The sequence below is a fragment of the Magnolia sinica genome, chromosome 9 (genome assembly GCF_029962835.1).
Source record: "Magnolia sinica isolate HGM2019 chromosome 9, MsV1, whole genome shotgun sequence".
In the NCBI taxonomy this organism is placed as follows: Eukaryota; Viridiplantae; Streptophyta; class Magnoliopsida; order Magnoliales; family Magnoliaceae; genus Magnolia; species Magnolia sinica.
This window is the reverse complement of record NC_080581.1, coordinates 70,733,314-70,756,966: the sequence shown is the minus strand read 5'-3', so window position 1 is coordinate 70,756,966 and position 23,653 is coordinate 70,733,314. Positions and strand designations below refer to the sequence as shown.

General features: G+C 42.4%; 1 protein-coding gene across 3 annotated transcripts in view; it reads left to right on the top strand.

The window, feature by feature from the left end:
- The window catches only part of LOC131255627 (phosphatidylinositol 4-kinase gamma 8), a 32,219-nt gene extending 8,847 nt beyond the window's left edge, over positions 1–23,372 (top strand). The window contains exons 2-3 of one of the 3 annotated variants that reach the window (XM_058256387.1): positions 19,803–19,840; positions 20,589–23,372. In XM_058256387.1, the coding sequence (XP_058112370.1) occupies positions 20,662–22,386 (1,725 nt within the window). In that variant the 5' untranslated portion in view covers positions 19,803–19,840; positions 20,589–20,661 and the 3' untranslated portion in view covers positions 22,387–23,372. The other 2 variants (XM_058256386.1, XM_058256388.1) reach the window with 2 other exon arrangements.
- The last annotated feature ends 281 nt before the right edge of the window (positions 23,373–23,653 follow it).

Sequence of the window (23,653 nt, the reverse complement as noted above, 5' to 3'; positions counted from 1 at the left end):
CTCTCCCTGCTCCCTCTCTCCCTCGCCCCTGTGCCCCTGCTCGTCCCAGAATCCCGCCCGGCATCTCTGCCAGAGATCCACATTGTCTCCATCTCCTCTCTGTCTCTCTATCTTCAATCTCCTTCCGATAATCTTCCTCTCGCGTCTTTCTTCTTGCTAGAACTGCTTTCCCTCTTCGGTGAAAATCTTTGCGGGGAAAGAAAAAAAGAGCTTTTGGCTTTTGGACTTTTCCTTTGGGAGCATTATCAGATCCGCGACAGACTCTGCTCGCTTTGAAATTCCTCCGCTTCCAGGGGCATTTCGGGAAAAATCTAGCCTTTTTCTCTTGGCAATATCATCGTTCGCTAGTAAAAAGATCCGTTAGCTCAGAGCGTTATTATTATTATTTTTTTTCAAAATGCTTTGATTTCTAGCGGGGCTTTTGCTCTTGTTTTTGGCGCTAGGGACGCTGATGAAATGTGGGACAGTGATAACGTGCGTTGGTGTGGTGGCAATGAGCCAACGACACGGCGTGATATCCATAAAGGACTTTGGAGGGGTCTGTGACAGAAGGACTCTGAATACTGAAGCATTTTGGGAGGCGATATATCGGATAGAGCATTTGAGAAGAAGGGGCGGCACGCTTCTCTACATACCTCCTGGCACGTGGCTAACAGGCAGCTTCAATCTCACTTGTCATATGACCTTGTACTTGGCCAAGAACGTTGTTATCAGAGCTACTCAGGCATGTTCCTCTCTCTCTCTCTCTCTCTCTCTCTCTCTCTCTCTCTCGTGCTTGAAAGCTCGAAACTAGCTCGAACTCGGCTTGAACTGATCCGATTGCTGATCGAGCCGAGCTCAAGCTGGATATGCTGGCCCGGTAACTGAGCCGAGCCGAGTTCGAGCTAAGTGTGCCTGGTGACCGAGCCGAGCCGAGCTGAGGCCATCTCGACTCGGTTTGGCTCGATGTACACCCCTATGCACCGTGAATAAAAAAGTATACGATTTGATTATAGATGTTGGGAGCAGTGAGAATATTATGTTGAAGATTATGGTGGAGAAGTTGTAGTTGAAGACGAAAAACACCCCTCACTGGACACGATTGAATAAATCAAGAAGGTCAGTGAGACAAAGGCAACCGAATGATGCTGTATTTCCTTCTCCATTAATAAATACTATAAGGACAAAGTAATATGTGATGTCGTCGACATGGAAACTTGTCACATGTTACTTGGTTAACCATGGCAATATGATGTTGATTCTATGCATAAAGGCCGAGATAATATATTTATTTTTGTTAAAGATGGTAAAAAGATCATCCTTGCCCTTATGGGAATGGAGAACCAACCTAAGACTTATAAAGTGAAGTGGCGGTCCCTCCTAACCATACGGGATTTCGTGAAGGAATTCAAGGAGATGGGAGATATATATGCATTGGTCGTAAATGGGGAAGAAGTAGAGCCTACGAGTATTCCTGAGAAGTTGAAACCAATGTTGTAAGAATTCAAGACAATCATAGTTGATGAACTTCCTGATGGGTTGCCCCCAAGTTGGGATATATAACATCATATTGACCTTGTCCCAAGGGCACGTTTGCTTAATCGCTTTTATTATCAGATGAGTCCAAAAGAGTGCGAGATCTTGCAAAGGCAAGTAGAGAGACTGATCCGTAAGGGTCTAGTGAGAGAGCATGAACCCATATGTTGTGCCAACCTTGTTGACGCCTAAGAAGGATGGGAGTTAGTGCTTATGTATCGACAATCGAGCCATAAACAAAATAACTGTGAAGTATCAATTTCTTATACCACGATTAGACAACATGATAGACATGCTGGAACGGGCAAAGATATTCTCCCAACTGGATCCGAGGAGCAGTTACCATCAGATTCATATTTGGCCGGGTGACGAGTGGAAAACAACGTTTAAGACAAAGGGGGGTCTATATGAGTGGCTGGTTATCCTCTTTGGACTCTCGAATGTGCCTAGTACATTTATGAGGTTAATAAACCAGGTTCTGAAATTGTTTATTAGGTCATTTGTACTAGTCTATTTCAATGATTTTCTGATTTACAGCCAGGGTGAGATAGATCATATGGGGCATCCCAAGCAGGTGCTTCTGGTGCTTATAGAAAACAAACAATACCTCAATATGAAAAAGTGTAATTTTATGACAAATAGCTTCTTATTTTTGGTCTTTGTGGTGACATCCATGGGAATCAAGGAGTGTAACGCCCTGAAAATCGGGGGTCGAGCAGAAGCTCAGCTCCCGAGTTCCAACGCATCACTTATGCAATATAAATAATGATGATTAAATGTTGTCCTTATTAGTGCATTAGACATGAAAGGGGATTATACCAAATCAGCATATCATACTCCAAAGACAGTTAAATTACGCAAGCGGAAGACTATGATAAATATATGGGGCATATTAGTGTTTGTAAGTCTTCAGAGTATGAGCGTCACCAGGTTAAATAAATACAAGTGTAACTCCAAAAGATACAAAAAATGATAGTGTAATGTCATTTATTCATATCCCTATAGCCCCGATTCGCAACTCCAGGTCTACATAGACCCGCCAGAGAGTTGCATGTAGGAGAACTCCTCGTCGTCGTAGAAGGTAGGCTCCATCTCACAAGCCTCAACATCATCTGCAACTACAACAGGGTCTGGTTGGTGTTTTAAAACACCGTCCCAGAACGTGGGAGTGAGTGATCAACTCAGTGGAGCTATAAGGCAAAAGTTAACATGTTATCAATTCAATCAAGCAGTAATGATAAAGCAATACAATAATCAAGCCCTAAATACTCTTGTTAATGCAAAGATGGTATGATATGATGCATGCCCTCGCCTGCACTCCCTCTGCGAACTTCATCTCACGGTCGCGGCATGCACCACTCTAGACACATGCTACTTCCTCGCCAAAGCACCGTGCAATGCAATGTTATGATCGTGTTAACCAAGTTCTTACTTAGGTTTATTCATACAGCAGGGTTGGGAAGCTAAGGTACCTCCCTTTATATTATTGACCCACCCAACATTGATCCATCTAAGGTCGTCAATCCTAGTTAATCACATACGATAGGCAAGTTCAGGTCACTACCACTAACGCCCTACCAACTGATAGTCTATTTTCGAAGGCTCGTCACCGACCCGACTGGGGACCACAGCTAGGCTGCACCGGGGTAGACGTATTTCATGCTCGAGGTCACTCCACTAACGCCCTACCAACTGGCAGTCTATTTTCGAAGGCTCGTTATCAACCCAACTGGGGATCACAACCAGGCTGCGCCAGTGTGGGCCGACAGCTCGAATACAGTGTCCCATACTACCGTATTCAGCTCACGAGTTTGGGTTGCTCACTGGTCACTACGGGGAGGCTCGGCGCCCCAACGTAGGCCGACAACTCGACCATGGTGTCCTATACCACCATGCCCGGCTCATGAGTCTTAGCGGATCGTGGTACCATGGTTGAGACGGGTCTTTACATTGGAAAGGGGTACCTTAGGTTCAAGCAGTAGTGTCCATACATGGTAAACACACAGTAGGCAAATCGGGTTACTTGATAAGTTCGATTTGTACGAGCGTACGCTGAATTAATCGACATGGAGCATTAACCACTGTCGACAATCATCGTACGACTCGGATTCACCGAATGCCTCAAATGTGGTGAGACTAGATCGGCCATTCAAACAGGAATTGTTACTGATTGTTTGGACTACGTAGTAGTCCCAATCACAGTCATATGCAAGAAGTAAGCATACATGATAGTCATACGGCATTTAACAACCAATTCCAGTGTACATATCATTTGAGCATATTATTCAACACATAAAACATGATATTCTACATATACATTTGCTACACAAAACATGCACTTGAAATTAAAGTGATATGAAGAAAAGTATACATATAGCTAAGGTAGTTGAGAATGCTATCTCAACAACCCTCGTAAGAAAAGGGCATAGAATTGCCTAGGACCTTATTCTGTCGTAATTAGGGCATAAATTTAGTTACGCACTAAATTGAATAATCAGTAGAAGTAGCTTGAACCACGTTAAATACGAACTGCAAGACCCAAAATGAGTAGAACTGCTAACGCTACGTTACCTAGAAACTTAGGATCAATCTCTAAACCCAGTTGCTCCTGGGAGCACTTTGAAACTCCATATCGGACTTGGACAGCACGTCGAAAGTCCGATTACCGCGGAACTATACGGTTATGACCGCCTTACTGGGCTTGACAACCATCTCGAAAATCAAGCCCTAAAGGTATCCAGAAACGCACAACTTGAGTTCGGAGTGAAGTGTGTGAGAAACGCGAATATCTTTAGGAAATGAACTGAAACTTAAGTGAATTGAGTCGTTCGCTTGCGGGCCAAATTTAAGGATTCAGACCGTCAAAATCTGACCCAATTACACCCTCGGATCAGGAAAAATTTCCAACACATGTCAGTGCACTTGTGGCCCTGATCGAGTACCGGTGACCGTTGAACTGAAACTGGTCCCCCGAGGCCGATCCACTGATCCGATCAGGCCGAGATCTTAGCCTGACCTAGATCCAATGTCAGGAAGCTTAAGTCCGACTGCATGCAGAAAAGGGGCTACCAGAAGTGCTCCGTTGGACTGAAACAGACGCACTTTGGATATAACCTAACTATACCTTGGCCCTGGGGCCATTTCCATCAGTTCGGGGCCTATATAAGTGCCTTAAACCCTCTCTCTCCCTTCACATGCGAATTTGGAACCCTAGGAGAGAGAAGAGGGCAAAGAGAGAAGGAAAGAGAGAGTGAGTGAGAGAGAAAGTGGGAGACTGTCCCTGGGATCCTTCCCTGCCGCTCCTCGTGCTTAACCACTCTGTCCGTATCGCTATACCGGCGATTCCGACCTCATTCTTAGGTAAGAAATCCTAACCCTAATCTGTTTTAGGGATTCAAAATGAGTAAATGGTGAAATAGCTAACCTATTTCGTGATTCAGGTAGCCATTGTGCCATAGACAAAGGCGTGATGTTCGAACTAAGTTCGATATGAGTTTACCGACGGAAGGTGCGGACTATAAACATTTAGGTTATGGTTTTTAAGACTTTCAATGTCAGTAATGGTTTATGACTGACTTGATTGTTGTCACATGTGCTTAGATACGATGTTTTCCATATATTACATATAGATATAAACTATGTTGAGAATAATGCGTTCTATGTGTTTGTTGAAATGTCTGAACAACTATGAAAATATGATTTGTGCTGGCCATGCTTGTAAACTGAGAATATATGATCGTTGTATGAGTGGCAGCTCCTTTGTGAAAGGATTTGCCCTAATGTCTGTTGGAACTAGTATATTACACATGTGTAATATGTAGTCTTAAGCGTTTGACAAAATGCCTGTATGAGTAATAGGTTGATGCTTGTCTTGACAACGATTCCTATCTATTTAGAGTAAGATATTTGTTTTCAATGGTCGACCAATACGGAGAGACGGTTGTAGTGGGCTTGATCCTGATACATCAATCACCTACCTGACCAGGGTAGAAGGCTCATCGTATCCCTTCCTAGTCCTGGTAGATCCTGGTCTTCTGCTCGGTCAAAGCAGTGAGTCCATTGGTAGTCGCCTAGGATTGAGAATTGGGTCAAGCCGCGAATGCTTCGTAGTTGTATATTTCAGTAACTCCGTAGTCTGATCACTGCAAAAGCTTAGGGAATGCCCATCACTGAAAGGTTTAAATTTCCTATTTGGGTCTTGGTCTAAAAGAGTCCTCGTCTTAATTTATGTCCATGGTAGGAGTTAATAAATATCTTATAGATCATCCTAAAAAGGTTTCTAATAGTATAGAATTGGCTAAGGCTTCTATTATTATTATTATTTTTTTTTTTATTTTTTTTTATTTTTTTTATTTTTATTTTTTTAGCGAGCGGATTTGTGGATACACTAACCTCGACTATTGTAATTCAGCTCATACCCATTGTTAGGACCTTTCTTTAATACGAATTGGTTTAATACTTGAATCCTAATTGCTTTCCTTCTAGTAACTTCATTATTGACATTCTAAGGGAGGTTGAGCTCCTATTTAGTGACCCTTTAGTGACTTAACCTTTCATCTAACCTGGATCAGCTTCCTTCGATCTTGGGCCAGTGGGCTATTAGCCCACCAAGCTTCCGTTACGCCTATGAGTGGGTAGACGAGTATACCTACCTAACTCGACCGAATTCATAACTTTTCTACCCCCCTTAAAAATTAGTTTCTCAAGGCTCAAGAATCGATGTCTCAATCCGTATGTCGGAACGAGGTGTAATTTAGGACCTATCCTTGACATGAAATGGGAAACGACCTCTCAATACGTTGGTCTTCCTTTCATCGATGATGTGTACTATCGCATTGGTACCTTGAATGTGGGCAGTGACTCCAAAGGCTAAGGGCGCTGCAACTGCTTTCTTAGATGCTCTAGCCGCTAGTACATGTACACATGCTTGTTGAGGACGATTTGGTTGCACTGCCATAGGTTGTTGAGGTGGAGTCACTACAGCACGTGGTGGTTGACGGTCGATCTTCTGAGGTGGCGTGAGACCGTTGTCTTTCATCTTAGTAAAACAGAAGGGGTCAGTGTGTCCCCCTTTGTCGCAATATGTACACCAATGTTTTGTTCGCCTCTGCCGGGTCGGCGGAGCCATGGGCCTGGGAGGCAAGTCTACTCGTGGCCTCTTCCTTAGGACTAGCCGGTGCTCAATTCGGGCTGAGACCTCGAGCCCATTGGTATACGTGTCCGAGAATCCTTGTCTCCATCTTGTTCTGCTTGTAGAGACATGTTGACTAGCTCAGCATAGTTGGAAATGCTAGCGCAACACATCTTAGCACGGATTTCAGGCCACAGACCATCTGAAAAATGCTGCATTTTCATCGGCTCATCTACTAGGATCAAAGGGGCGTATCTAGCTAGCTTTGTAAATTTGTTCTCATATTCTGACATGGTCATGGGAGGGGAAGAAACTCACCCTCCTTTTCATTATGGTATGTGAGGGGAAAGTACTTCCCATTGAAGCGTGTCTCAAATGTATCCCAGGTCCACACGTGTCTTGCGGGAACTGTTCGTAGGATGTTGTCCCACCATAAACTAGCCTCCTTCTCGAACATATAGGTGGCTAACTCAACTCAGTGTAGCGGCTTCAACATCTTAGAGGTGCGATCTAGCCAGTAATTAGCCACCTCGGGTCTGTGAGTACCCGTAAAAGTGGGAGGACGAAAACACTGAAAGCACTCAAAAAGTCTGCTGGTATTCATGTTCCCACCTAGGTGTGTAGGTGATGCAGGCGGAACCACACTCATACTCTGGGCAAGGGCCCCTGCTATGGTGGCGAAAAACTGCTGCTGTTGCTGTTGATGTTGCTGTTGCTATTGATGCTGCTGCATCAAGAGCATCATCTTCTCCAACCTATCAGTAGGAGGAGCCGACTGAGGTACATGTGGCATCAAGGTAGACACGCGGTTCTGCTCGGGAACTGGTGGTGCAACAGGTGTTGGCCCATTAGTTGGGCTAGTGGCCTGCTGGGAATGCGGTATAGTGTCGTGAGTCGGGCCCAAACTGAGGTCCGTCTGGCTATCGCTTAGGGGAGGAGCCCCGTCAATCAAATCGCCAAGTGTGAGACGTGCCGGACTCCGAGTGGCCTTAGGTGGCATTCCCTATACACAACATAGGGTGCAACACGTGTAAGATTAGCATGACATCACTCAATTTCTCAGGTACTCTACACACTTCATAGTGAAAGGAGCTGCATGTATTTCATTTAACCAAAATTTGTCATAATACATGGGATGTAGTCATACATGAAACATGACAGAAGATGCATGTGAGCTCATCTAACAAAGCTCTTGAACACTAAACATACCAACCACCAAACAGGCCTACTAGGGCCAGTACAAAAGAAGACTAACAACAAGCAAACTGAAAGACGACCACACACATGACTTGTCGTCCGAATCTGGTGATGGAGGAGGGGCACCCTTGTCCTGCATGCAGCACAGGAGAGCCTTCAAGGTGCGAGTCACCTTCTTGAATTTCTGTGTCATGAAGGCCCTGGCTTTCTTCAAGCTTGGCCTAGGTCTCTCTGACCTCTTGTCGCAGGGCGACCTAGTCCTCCTCAAGCTGAGCCAAGCGGGCTTCTAAAGTAGTCCGATCACTACTACGCTCCTGTGTAGCAGGAGGAGAGCCCTCATCAATGTCTTGGGCCTCCTCTTCTTCCTCTTCCTGCTCTCCTCCTTCCCCTATCTCGTTCTCTTCCTCTTCTTCCTCACTCCCTTCATCTTCGCTTTCCGTCTCATCCTCACTCTCGTCGAGTCGGGCTTGACGCTGTCGTGGCCCAATCTCCATGTTGTTGAGAGTAGTGTCGTTGATGAAATGGATCGGCACAGAAAGTTCTGCGCCAAGTCTGTAGGCGAATTCCCGTGCAAGCTTGCATATAAGTCGGCCGAAGGGGAGCGAAATGGCTGTCCTAGTAGAGCGTGCAGTCTGAACTATCTGTAGTAGTACATACGTAGCCACGCACAGCTTCTCTCCCTGCCCAGCTCGGTACAGAAAGTCTACCATCAGGCGCATGCACTCGCTGTGATTGCTCCACCTGGGGTACACGTTGTACGTGAAGATGTGGTGGAGCAGGTTCATCTCCATCAAATTTCATTAGATTTTGTATTGTAGTAAAATTCTAAAAATTCTAGAAGCAGCAGCTGTCCAAACTAATGATTTTCAGACAGTTGTCAAAACAACATATATTTAACTATATTAAAATTTTTATTATATTTTTTTACTTATTTTCATATGAAACTAGACTTATCAAGCTTCAATCTGGCCTTTAAATCACATAAATCGGAGTTATAACGAGAGAGATGACTTTTTGAAGTTGGACAAAAATTGCAGAAAATATGGCAGAAAACGGGACGCCTGACCTGCTGCGGCCCGTTGGCAGGCGAGGCCTCGCCGATCCGGCAATGCCATCGCTGGTCTCTGTCCTATCTAGTGGTGTTTTCGCCACCCGATATTTGAAACAGGTGTATTTTGTAAACCGGAATGAGTTATTTGACATGCAATATATGTTTTTGGGGAAGGAGAAGCTGATCTATCCAAATAGCCTATTTGTTTCGTGAGATTCCAAAAGGTTAATAGTCAAAAGCCCATTTTATTTATTTATTTACTATTTATAGTAAATTTTAATTTCATTATTGTTCTTCATCACCTAAACCTTAGGATTTATGTCTAATATGAAAGTGCTTAGAAGAATTTGAAGAATAAGGTGGTGTAAGGTGAGATTTTGAAGGAAATGGGTTGAAAAGCGATTTTAGACTTTGGGATTGAGTTCTGAGAGGTCAGTACGGTGTTATGGTCGACCCATTGCCTAAGGACATCTATTTCCAAGTTTGCAAAAATCCGGGATGTTACAAGGAGACAATGAAATCCATTAAGGAGTGGCCGGTTTCGAAAAATATTCATGAAGTGCGAGGCTTTCACGGGTCGGTGACTTTCTATCGTTGGTTCGTGAGGAACTTTAGTACCATTGTGGCTCCTATTATTAATTGCATGAAGAAAGGTCAGTTTCAGTGGGCTGATGAGGCAAATTGAAGCTTTGCAAAGATTAAGGAGTGATTGTGTACCACCCCGGTTCTTGTGCTCCCTGGCTTTGACAAGCTATTCATGGTAAGTGCGATGCTTCGTATGTGGTTATTGAAGGTGTGCTGTCTTAGGAGGGCAAGTCTATAGCATTCTATAGTGAGAAGCTATGTGAGGCTCGTAAGAAGTGGTCAACATACGAGCTAGAGTTATATGTAGTCGTCCAGGCCTTGCGCCATTGGAGACACTATTTGATCCAGAGGGATTTTATCCTCTATACAGACCAGCAAGTCCTCAAATATATTAACAATCAAGCTAATGTCAATCGTGTGCATGCCGGATGAATTTCTTTCTTGTAAGAATTCACGTTCATGTTGAAACATAAAGTAGGGTAGCAGAATAAGGTTGCCAATGCACTTAGTAGGTGAGTGACCTTACTGGTTACCATAAGTAACGAGGTCGTGGGGTTCGAGTGCCTCAAAGAATTATATGCAGATGACGACGACTTCAAGGACGCATGGGCTAGATGCCAGGTGGGTCAGTCAAGTGACCTACATATTCAAGACGGTTTTCTCTTCAAGGGAAACCAATTATACATTTCACAGAGTTCACTGTGAGAGCGCATCATTCAAGAGTTACATGGCGGTGGCCTCGGCAGTCACTTAGGGTGAGACAAGATGATAACCCTTTTGGAGGAACAATATTTCTGGCCACAGTTGAAGATGGATGTTAAAAAAGTTGTCCAGAGGTGCCATACATGTCAAGCATCTAAGGGGCTGTCACGTAACACATGCCTTTACGCCCCTTTACCCGTACCTGATGGGCCTTGGGAGGACTTGTCCATGGATTTCGTTTTAGGTCTTCCACGAACCTAGCAAGGTATGGATTCGGTATTTGTTGTGGTTGACAAGTTCTCCAAGATGGACCACTTCAACCTGTGTAAAAAGACTCTCGATGCGACCCATGTAGACAATTTGTTCTTCAGAGAGGTCATGGTGTCCCCAAGACTATCACCTCAGATCGTGATACCAAGTTCCTTAGTCACTTTTGGAGGACTTTGTGGCGGTAATTTGATACCACATTCTAGTTTAGCACTACTTACCACCCTTACATGGATGGACAAACAGACGTGGTGAATTGTATGCTTGGGTACCTCGTATGTTGTATCTGTGGTGATAATCCTAAACAGTGGGATCTTGCTCTAGCTCAGGCGAAGTTTGCCTTCAACAACATGTAGAATCGGTCCACTGACAAGTCCCCATTCAAGGTCGTGTATGGTCGAGTTCCCAAGCATACACTTCACATGTTCCCATTGCCTAAGTTGTTGGGAGTGAATGTTACTGCGGAAAATACGGCAGACTAGATTGTGACTATGCATGCCGATGTTCAGAAAAAATGATAGGCATCTAACTTCAAGTACAAGGAAGAAGCTGATAAACATCGGCGCCAGAAGGTGTTTGAAGTGGGCGACAATGTGTTGGTTCACCTACGCAAGGAGCGGTTTTCGACTTGAACATATAACAAGCTGAGAATTAAAAGATAGGCCCAGTTCCAATACTCAGGAAAATCAATAATAACGCTTATGTCGTTGATTTTCTCGAGGACCTAGCTTGCGGATGTTCAATGTGGAAGATTTATACGAGTATTGTCAGCCGAATCCGATGGATAACTCGGGGACAAATTTTTTTCTAGTGGAGGGGACTTAATGTAGAGCGGGCCGCATACCCATTCTTTGCACAAGTGGACCGAAAGAAGCCCAAACGGAAGCGGACCTAGTCGATCAGTTTCGAGCCTAGTCTCCTACATAGGGCATGACGTAACTAGGCTCCAGGCACGTCCAGATTGAAGAAATTCATTCTGGATAGGGAGAAATCGTCGTTCGAAGTGCGAACCATAAATCAGCCATGACTTATCCAGGTATTGTTATGGGACGCACGACTTATGAATTTTGACTGGAACAGGCCATCCGGGGCCAACCAACCCTCGTAAGCCAGTCGCGTCACTCCATTTCGTGAGAAGACGCTTCCTTCCAATTCAAAATCGTAGTTTTAGGAAAATCTTAGTATTTTTAGTAAGTTTTAGGTTGACGTATCTCTTTCATTTTAGAGTTCTAGTATATGCAGTATTCTTAGTGTTTGTTTCTAATCATGTCAGGAATCATCTGGCATGATTAAATTAGGACTTTCTATTTTTAGTAAATTTTACTATTTCGGTAAATTTTAGCTTAGTTTAATTAGGACTCGTAATTAGGGTTTTGCTTTTCTTTATAAGTGATGTAATAAGAAAGTCTGAGCATTATTTTTTAATTAAAATTATGAATATCCTTTTTTTCTTGTGGATTTAAGAATAACCTTGTGGATTCAAGGTTTTACCCACTTGAGGTAGACAATGATCTTCCTTATCATACCCTTCCCTACGTCACCTGATGATCCTAACAGTTGGATTAGTGGTTTGGGAAATGGGCGGTTCATATTGAGTATAATAGAGGTTTATGCTTTGATGTGGACCATCTATCATGCCAATCCACTTTTGATTGCCCATCCTTTTTAGATTATTTTGATCGGATGATCCTAACCATTAGATTAGTGGTATGGGAAATAGATGGTCCATATTGGGTATAGTAGAGAAGTTTAAGCATTGATGTGGATCATCCATCTTGTTTGATCCACTTCTGATTGTGTAGACACCCCACCCAAAATGAGAAATAAACTACTCTTCAAGCTTTAGTTGGGCTTCGATAAAACCATCTTTGGGCAATTCGAGAAACTTCAAATCGATCAAATGTAGGGTTGTCAACAGGCCGGGCTTGGGTTGAACTATTTCGGCCCAGGTCGTTGGGCCGGCCCTATTCAAAATTCTGATTTTTCAGGCCCGAGCCTAACCCATTGACACCTCTAATCAAATGGGTAGGATCCTCGGCACATCATGGAAGCAACCAATGGACTTGGTTGGCTGATCTAGAACCTGACAAATCAAATCCTAGCCAATAATCCAAACTCCAAGGAACCCTGACCATATGCATATCTTTGATTAAAACTGTTTTTGGCCAACCCAAGAAGCATCACAAATCCAGACAGGGCAGGTCGAAAGGGTCCCTGGCATTTTTTGGAAATAACCAATGGACTTGATCAATTGATCCCAAACTAGGGCGGCTAGATATCAGACAAACATCTGGCCCTCTGGGACACCGAATACCCTCTGTACATGGCAAACTGTGCAGCAAAAAGGACAAAACAACCCCATGCTCGTGGCAAGTTGACAATCCACCTGGCATGCTTTTACCAAACAAACATGTTTCCTAGCTCTTACCGAAAGAAAAAAATAAAAGTTGGGGGTGTGACATCATTGTTGGCTAGGCACAAGCCAACGATCCATGTGGCTCACTTTTACATAATGGGAGAGGTTGTCTAACCCGTACATAAGCAAAATTATTGATGGGCAATGGTAACATCATTATCAGCCATTCATAGGCCAATGGTTGAGGTCTATAAATTTTACACAATAGCTACCATTCTAGGGGGTTGGAGGTCAGAGATAAGCAGAGAGGGTCGAAGGAGGGTCAAAACGGCAAAGCAGTTTAGGCCAGTTCGAGGATTCGGAGTGCCCTGAAGATTCCTGACATGCTGAGGTGTTGCCTAACTTGGGAGGCCAGTTAAAGAGGAGATAACCCACTGAAGAAAACACTGAAGTCTAGAGTAGGGTTGGAACCGACAATATCTGATCATCTCTTTTGTAAAAAAAGGTTGTCTAGTCTCCCATTGTCTTTCTCACATCTCAATCAAAGCTCATATTACATTCCACTCCGCACATTTCCAGCCTATCCGCAACATCGACTTGTAATTTTATTTTATTTTATTTTTCTTTACTTTATTTTTTTGCCTGGAGTCTTAAACTCCATGAAGTAAAACTGAGACTACATTTGCATCTTATTTGGCTACCTAGAGTTCTAAACTATGTAAAGTAAGGCTAGCATTGCATTTCATTTTATTTACTACATTTTACTTTATTTTACCTACTCGGAGTCACTTGGCTCTACAAAGTAGGGCTAAATTATTCTTTTTATTTTGCCTGCCCGGTCCTTATGGCTTATGTGAAGCACGATCATATGTACTAACTCTGAAACTCTATCGAATCTCAAAAAAAAAAAAAGAAAAAAAAAAGAGTAAAATCCCATAAAGTAGAGACCGCACGACGTGCAGGCGGAAAAAGGGCTCCTAATCCCTATCTTCTGAGGCCCTTACTCATAAACTATGGTTGCAGACCAATCGTAGGAGTACTTAAGTTGAGCAATCTCACAATTCCTTTACTCCTAAGTGACTCTACAGCCTTTCTTCTGTAACTGAGGCCCTTACTCATAATCTATGGTTGCAAACCAATCGTGGGAGTCACTTAAGTTGGGGAATCTCACAATTCCTTGACTCCTAAGTGATTCTACAGCCTTTCTTCTGTAACTGAGGCCCTTACTCATAATCTATGGTTGCAGACCAATCGTGGGAGTCACTTAAGTTGGGGAATCTCATGATTCCTTAACTCCTAAGTGATTCTACAGTTTTTGGCAGCCGTAGACTCAAAGCTTCATTTGGTTAGTGGTAACTCCAAATTACATGCGTATCATATCTAAGTCAATACCACTCCCCATCTGCGCAACTAAAAGAAGAAGTTTGGTGTGTGCTCTGCCGCGACGTTCACAAATTGCCTATTCCTCTCAAATCACTTTGATCTAATTATCCTAACCATTAATAAGAATTAGTGGTACGGGAAATGGATGGTCCATATTGAATATGGTAAAAAAAAAAGTCTAACTTTGATGTGGATTGTCCACAACGTTGATCCCACCTTTGATTTTCCATCCCTCTAAAGTCACTTGGATTGGATGATCCTAACCATTAGGTTAGTTGTTTGGTAAATGGAACGGTCCATTTTGAGTAGACTAGAGAGGGCAAAGCATTAATGTGGACCATCCATCATGTAGGGCCCACCTTTGATAGCCTATCTCTCTCAAATCACTTTAAATGGATGATCCTGGCCATCCAATGAGTGGTTTGGGTAGCGACGGTCCATATTTAGGTAGTGAAACAAAAGGGAGCAATTTACATAGGAAAGTGTTTCCTTGTTAGAGGCGTGAAATTTTTTTGGCCATTATATAAGAAATGGGTTGGTATAAAAATGTTTATAGAAGAAAATTGGTGGAAACATATGGGCATAAATTAGGTTTACTTATGCAAAATGGAATTTACGTAGTAGACCTGAGCAAACAAATGTCCCTTAAAGGATTGTGGGTCCCATGGGTGGGTGTTCTCTAGGGAAATTTTCTGAAATTTGGTGATAACATGATGCATTCTCTCTTGTTCCCTTTGTTGATTGCTACCCTAAATGAGTCGCCAGTATGGTATGCCAAAACGGTTACGTAACAGCCGATAACAGTGGTGTTAAGCGTTCCAAGGCCAAAATGGCCATAACAGTCATTATAGAAAAAATTGTCCATAACGGTCTTGTAACGGGGCCGAAACAAATGTTTTCAAAAATACAGAAAACAAGGCCATAACGAAACGATAACGCTGGTGGCAGTTACGACCATTGTTACTGTTATGAAATACCTTGCTCACCGGTGTTCAAGGTTTTTACTCTAAATTGTATAGTGCATTACTCTATAATTCCATATTAGTACCATTAAAATGGTAGGTCCCCCCACGAAGATCGCTCGTCTTGGATAATGCTGATCCACTCTTTAGGTGGCCCATATCCATTTGTTGAGGCAGAAAATTGCTCCAATAGTGTGGCCCACTTGATGAGTGAACCAACTCGATTTTGTTGCAAGGTGACCTCTCGCTTGTGTCTTACTTTTAGGGGGGATATGCATAGAGGGGACCATTGGATGAACATTTGATCTCCCACACATGTATGTCATTGGGTTTGCAGGGTGTGCACATTTGACGCTCGAAGATCATATATCTAGGCTTAACATTCCCATTTCGGTGCCATGCCACTCAGGGCACATTTGTACCAGATCTGGTTTGCTCATTTGGTTGGCCTCACTTGTATCTCTATAGTTAGATTTTGTGTTGAGTGTTACATTTTTGGAATATGTGGTTACTAGTTACATATTGGAGGTAATATCGATCCACAAATTTTTGCTAATGTGTTTGAACTTTTTTGTTTTTGTTTAAACAAAGTTCGGTGAGATTTGACCATTAACAGGGGAAATCCATTTAATTGGAATTTGTTTCACACATAAAAGGAGTCAGGTTACACTAGTGCCGGTTTAGAAGAAAGTAGGGCAACACCATAAAAAGATAATGTAGACACCCAAAAACTCCTAATTTACATGTGATCTCTCTTTTTTACTTTTTTTTTTTTTTACTTTTTCCTTTTTAGTTTCCAAAATATCCTAATTTAAATGTTGTCACTTGATGATTGGTTCAGGTTGATTTTTTGTCATGCTTTCATCATGGTGGGGTGCACTTGTTGGACGCTTTAGGTGCAATGCTCGACTTGACCATTCTTTTAAAGAAGTAGATGTGTATTTCGGTCATGTCACCCCTAAATTAGGATAATCCCGGGGATTATGATTATACCGAATAATGCCTTCACTAATTCAATCCCAAAATGTGCTTTTCGAGGGTTAAACGACTAGGGTTGTCAATGGGTCAGGTTCGGGTCAGGTCTTGTTATACCCATGTACTCTTGTTCGGTCAGGTCTAGCGGGTCAGGGTATCATGTTTGATGTCTCGCGACCCCAATCCCATCAAACCCAGGCGCTCTTCAGGTACCATCGGGTCTCACAAACTGTCCTTGGTAATTTTACTTTTGAAACATGGGCTGTCCATGATTGGACCAATTAGTTGGATTGGAAATATCTCCCTACCATGTATACGCAAAGAGATTTCTCTTCCATGCCCCTGCTGTTCATCTTCAGTGATCCCCATCCACCCACCCACCCACCCACACACACACACACTTTTTAAATTAATCTTCCCTTAGTGATTGCGAGCTGCAACTTTGCAATTTTGGAGGATGGTCTTTGGGAGAGTTCTTTTACAATTTGGTAGAGTAAGACGACTGCTTTGCAGGTACTAAAAAATTGTACAGGTGGCATGTGCTAATTCAAAATAAACCAACTAAAATTGGGGAGCCCCCCATTTCTATGTGAAAGTTCCAAAATCAGATTGGTTGAAACAATCCTAACCTCTGATTCATGGACACTTTTTTCTTGAAATAGGGCCATTGGATATTTTTTATTTTTAATTGTCCAATAGATGGCCACAAATCCAATAGTTAGATAATTAAATAAGCAAAAATTTTGGTTCATGATATATTTAAACTAGGACCCATAATTCTATCACTTCAAATCAAATACTTGGATGCCACGTACGCAATTTCTAAGTGTGCATGCATATCATCCATCACATTCTGCTAGAGCATCGAAGTTTCTCTCCTAACTTTGTCCTCTTAAGAGGAAATTCGCTTACTCATTCTCATCCAAATAGAATATCTCATTGATTGTAATCAACTCGTTGATTGCAATCAACCCATGTAAATGGACTACTTGATAGCACTTGATTGTAATTAACCTATGTAATAGTCTATTAAATTGCGCCTATGGGAGTTTTGTGCTCTCATTGTTGGTCCCAAGCTTGGATAAAGGAGGAGGGTTGAGTCAGGTTGGTGGCTAGTGTCAAACTTATGCCATAACTTAGATCATGAATCCAGACAATATGACATTCCAAACTCATACTAGGGTGTTTCCTATAAGCAACACACTTCATTGGAATCTGGGTGCAATGAGAAATGGGCATGGGTTGGCATGAAAGTCCAACCAACGCTCCATCTCTTAAGTAATTTTTCCTTTTGAAATCCAATGATTTATGGCTTGAAATGCCTTAATCTTAAAACTAATGATTGCATTGGGTATCCGATAATGAACCAAAATACATCTATTTTATATAACGGGTATGAAGCGGTGCACCTATATCATTGTTCGAAGTATCCTTGATATTATCGAAATATCCTGGATATTTTCCGTTTGTCCAGCTTGGTGATACCAATGATGCCGGTAGCGATACCAATGACACTAGTAGTATTAGAAATTTTTAAGGTATCGGTGATGTATCACTAAGTATCGCCAATATTTTTTACTATGTAAATTTCAGATGTTTCTTGTATTGCCAATGTATGGTTATCACCAATGTATTGCCAATATTTTTGAATGTGTAAATTCCAAGCGTTGCTTGTATCGCCAATGTATCGGCAATATTTCGATAATATCGCCAATGTATCAATATTGCCAAAAACCTGTTTGTTAAAAACATTTCCATTTCAAATTTTTATGGGTGCATGGTTGTATGATGTGTTTAATTTGTTGACAATAGTATCGATAATATGGTGACATTATCGTTATCACAACATGGGCTTTATCGAGGCTACAATCTTTCGTTTTCTTTCCAGTTGTCAACAATTTCTTGGCAAAATATCATGTGTTTGTCAATATTTTGAAATATTGATGAATGTTTGGATGCTTGGATGGATAGATGCAATGGATGGGATGGTTGGACTGATTTCTTTCGACATCACATGCTTTTAGGCCTCCATTAAATGGAAACTTATTATATATGCATTCTTTTTATAATTTTTTGATTCCTAAATATGTGAATGTGTATTTCAGCATCTCCTGAAATTTCACTAAAAAAATCCACTGTTTTCCTCATGTTTTCCCAATGTTTCCCCGCATTTTTGGTTATTGGCTATATTGATATTGTTTTTATATTCCCAGCCAGTGAAACTTGTAAACTTGTAGTGATATCGATACTTTGAACACTGCATGTATCCGACTCAACTTTCAAAATCGGGGCCTAATATCAGACCCATCTCCTTTTACCCAGGCTGGGTTCCTCAAGTACTGTCAGGTCCTGATACCCCTTGACAACCTTAGAAAAGATGAACTCAAAGAAAAAAAAATTCCCTCTTACTTTAGTAAAATCACAACCTTTACAGCATCCGGGATTGAATTGCTAGTGGGAACTGTTGTTACTACTACTACTACTACTATTATCCTTTGGGGAAGGATAGCATAATTTCCCCTGTGATATGTATATGGAATCCAAACCTTGCATTTAGTGTGACTCCTCATGTTCACCACATATTATACAACTCACTTCGATCCAAAACTTAAATGGGACGCACCATAGGGTGCAATGTATAATCATGCCCAAAACCTATATATTCACTTGCTGTGGTGCACCTGTTTTTTGGAATGGCTTGAACTTCAGTGTGTCCCTTCATCCTAGTGGGTTGCACTTGATGATTAGGTTGGATGACATATGCACAAAATGGTGGACCCCGCATTTCATCTGGGAGTTTTATGGTGGGGCCCCCCTCCCCCATTCTTTTCAGGCTGGATTTTAGGAACTTGTGAAGGATATAAGTTGGTGTATGATTTTCCTTTTAATATTTTGTTCCTTTCCATGCATCTTTGTTTTTTAGAGAAAAGATCAAATAATCAATGTTTTAGAGAAAACGTGAGGCCCTACCATGAATGGGTAACCAAAAATTATAATCAAGATCAGAATATCTTATCAATGGCCCACAAAACAATGGTTAAAGGAGATGGTTCATGTTGAAAGAAAAAGAGTTAAATTATAAAGGGGTTGAAATATTTCAATTCAAGTATCATTTACACCATTCATTGTTTTCATAGAGTGTGACCTGCTTGATGCGTGGACCCCTAACTCTTGTGTCAGGTGATCACAAAGTAGAGCAGGGGGAGTTATTTAATACTCTGGCAGTATCATGGTTGATATACATGCACTTAGAATTTGTACAAGCGGCATATGTTGATTTAAATTAGATAGAACCTCAAAATCAGATAGAATGAATGATTCCGAACTCAGATTAGTGGACATTTGTTTTTTGAATTTGGACCTCTTACTATTTTTCATTATGACTGTCCGTTGAATATTCACCAACCTTCCAGTTAGAACACCAAATCAATGAGCTTTGGGTTGCAAATATCTAAATAAAGGCCCATGATTTGGAGTACTTTGAGATACACATATGCCATGCATAGAATGTCTTAGAGCCTGTGTATCAACCATCACACCTGGCAAGTGTATCAAAGTTCTTCTCATTCTTAACTTCTCTTCAGTTATTTTCGCAAAATAATAACCATTTGGTATATCTTGTCCCTTTTCCATGACCTCTAATTTCCCTGATTTTCTCATCTTCTTATTCATTGGCAGGAACTTGTGAAGATCCTGAAGGGGAGGTGCGAGGAATTGTAGGTTGGTTGATACTTTTTTACATGAGGAATGATCATATACAAATACAACCATTTCATGTTACCATGCTATAACATTTTGCCCACTGATGCGTCATTCGTTTGGGGCACTTAACCTATTCCAAAGGTGGGCCCTGTCATGAAGATCACCCGTTGAGAAAATCAGGCCAATGCACCGATCTGGGTGGAACACAACTGTACGGGGGTCTGATTTTCAGCCATCAATTGATTTGGGTGGTGTGGCCCCACATGATGAGTGACTTGGACTGGTTTATGCTCCAGGTGATCACCATGGAAGGGCTCAGCAGTTTCATGGCTCTGTCTTGCACATGTGATGCACTAGGAATCATGTAAGGGCATGTTTGGATACATGGATTCCACAAGGAAAGGATATTGGATTCCTTTGACAACTGGGGCTGTTCAGATAGATAGAAAACCATGGTTTCCATGACATAATCATTGCACTTATCCACAGTGATAGTTCCCTGGCACAAGAAACAAGGTGACCGTTACACACTAACAGACCCCTTTTTCGGAATTCAATTTTCTCAGGTAAGAAGGAAAACCATCATTAGGTAATCATTACGAATCTCGGTGGATTCGACATATCCAAACATGCCGTAGTGAGTTTCCATGAGACTCAGCTCGAAATCCTGCCAGTTCAAGTTGAGTCACCGAGTTCTAGAACCATGCTTTGATCTTCCATCACAGTAGCTTCAATGCAGGCTTGATGTGTAAGGTTTTGCAGATTGTTGATGGCTATTTCGCCAAGCTTACTCTGAGAGAAACTGCCCCAAGCATGCTCTGCAAGACCCACCTTCATGACAACATCTCTAATGGCCGTTGCAATCGATCACCATCATGGATTCAAGCCGTTGGGCTGGGCCCAGAGATGCAAGCTTCCCTCCTTCGCGCACCTCGAATCTGCTGCGATGGAACTCGACCGGACCAACCGCATCCCCTCCTTCAAGATGGCCATGGCCTCCGCTAGATTCCACCGAAGAAGCTTATCCACGCCTTGCTTATCTGCCAGCACCAAGGCAGATGACGAATTCAGTAGCGGCCCCAGGGTAGAAATTGTCGCAGGTCACAGTGGCCAAAATGTCCGTTCACTTGTAGTGGAAGCGGCCATCGCGTTGGCATCCGGCGTGGACCTAGTGCCGGCACGTGATGGGCTTGGTGGTGCATATTTCCTGCACAGCCGCACCGGCGAGAGCATTGCTGTAGTGAAACCCATCGATGAGGAGCCGCTAGCCATGAAGAATCCAAAAGGCGGCATTGCAGGTTGGATCCTTGGCCAGACCAGTTTGAGACGTTCAGTTCAAGCCAGCGAGACTGGTATCCGTGAAGTTGCTGCCTACCTCCTTGACCATGATGGCTTTGCCGGGGTGCCCCCAACCGCCCTTGTCAAAATCTTGCATGTAGCATTCCATGTTGACCGCTCCAGATCATCAGCTGCAATCGCACCCCAACCGTCAGTTAAGATCGCCTCGATCCAACGGTTTGTGGCTAATGACTTCAATGCAGGGGACCTTGGACCATCAAGCTTCTCCATTACATCTGTTCATCATATCGGCATCCTCGACATAAGGCTCTTCAACATCGACCGCCATGCTGGAAACATCCTTGTAAGGAAATGCGCCCATGGTGGTTATGCAAGTTGCGCCAACCATAGATGCGAAAGTGGGGCAGCTGAGCTCGTGCCCATAGACCATGGACTCTGCCTGCCTGAATCGCTTGACGACCCTTACTTTGAGTGGTTGCATTGGCCACAAGCCTCCGTGCCTTTCGCCGAGTTGGAATTGAACTACATAAGCAGACTGGATCCGTTGAAGGATGCCGAACTTCTTAGATCTGAACTACCCTCATTGAGTGAGTCATCTCTTCGAATTCTAGTCCTTTGCACGATTTTCTTAAAGTGTGCAGCTAGTGCAGGCCTTTGCCTTGCCGACATTGGTGACATGATGACCCGAGAGTTCCATGGCATGGAAGAGGAGCCGAGCATGTTGGAGAGGCTTTGCAAGGCAGCGATGGTGAGAATGAACACTGCATTCAATAATGATTCCGACGAGCAAGGATCAACAGAGGAAAAGAAAGAAGAAGAAAAACAAGAAGCGATCGAACAGTTCCAATTTGATATGGACTGCAAAGATATCTGCCCTGCCGATAAGGTTAGTAACAATAGTTTAGATCATCCACTCCTTAAGATGCCATTACGGTATCCATCTGCGAAATTGGTCGGGGGATTCTCTATAGACGACACCTTATCTCCATTGGACGAGGAAGATGACGACCACAATGACAATAGTGAGGATGATGACGGCATGGGGTCTGCCACCGATCGCAAGTTTCTAGGCTTGACGAAGAGCGTGAGCTTTGTGGTCATGGAGCATAACCATGAATGGGGGGAGATATCATTCAGAGCCATGGGCAAGGAGGAATGGGAGTTGTTTCTGGGGAAGTTTGAGGAGCTTCTGCCAAAGGCGTTCGAGTCACGGAAGAGCATGAGATTGAAGCTGAGGTTGGGAACTTCTTGCAGATTTTGAAAGAGAACTTGGAGGGACAATGCCTGATGACAATGAGCTTATTTAGGCTCTGTTTGGTCGTCACTTAAATACGATTTCATCCTTTTCTAGTTTACCATAATTACTTATTAGAGATCATAGCTTATATAAAAATTAGAGCTTCTGTAAGCCCACATGCATACAGGAATACAGCTTATGTGCATGTCACACTCGTGCTAGAATGGTACCTTAGTTCAAGATCCAATCCATCCATCAGGTTGGTCTGTCCCATATAACTACTTGCTGCTCCTGCTTCCTGGCTATTTATACTAGAAAACATTTTGAAATAGATGCCTCCCATTCTCACATTGTGCAAGTATAGTCCTACCTTCTAGATGCTTAAATCTCCTCCACTCAACAGGTGGGCCCCAATGTTGGAAACAGGTGGATGGATTAGTCAACTTCAGCTAAGCTTTTTCACAGCCATACATTTGTTTTTGTAAACTGTGGCCCACCTGACTTGATTCTTGGGCGTCAGCATAGTAGTAGCCTTTTGATAGATTGGATCTTAGACCTACAATGGCCATGCCGGCACATGTGTGGTGGATACATGAACTGTATCGCACCTGTGTATGGGCTTAGCAAAGCTCTATAAATTATATGGGTTGTGGAAGATTATTTTTAATCCTTGTCAAAATCTCTAATATATAATTATTACCATTTAACTCATGTAAACGAGATGAGATGAACTCATTTTTAAGTGGCAACCAAACAGGGCCATTTATGCATGTACATGTATAGCATATTGTATGTTAATCACCCAAATCCCATGTGGTGTAGAAATTGTGAGGGCAAAACTGTCCTTTTCCTGTATTTTTATGGGTATTTATTCATTGGCATTGTGTATGTATTGGCTGTGGGAAGCTTGTAAGTTGGGGAATTTCAGTTGTGGAGAGCATTGTTCCAATGTGAGTCAATGGACATTGCATTTTCCTAGCATATGAATCAATCTGAGCAGGTTTTGGACACACCCAGTGTCACCAATATCGCCAATATTTTGAAATTGCTGTGGTATTTTTGTGAAAAATTAATAACATGATACCATCGTGCGATTTTAAATTATCGGTACTTTCAATTTTATTTTATTTTTGTGATTTGAGATACCTTGATATTTATGCAAAAATTGTTTAAAAATTTAACTAATTCATTAATAACTATATATTTAAAAAGTTTATATTGTTTATGCTAAGAAATTCCTGTACCGAGATGTTCTTGAGAATGAGATTTGTCACCGTGGACACACCAATGT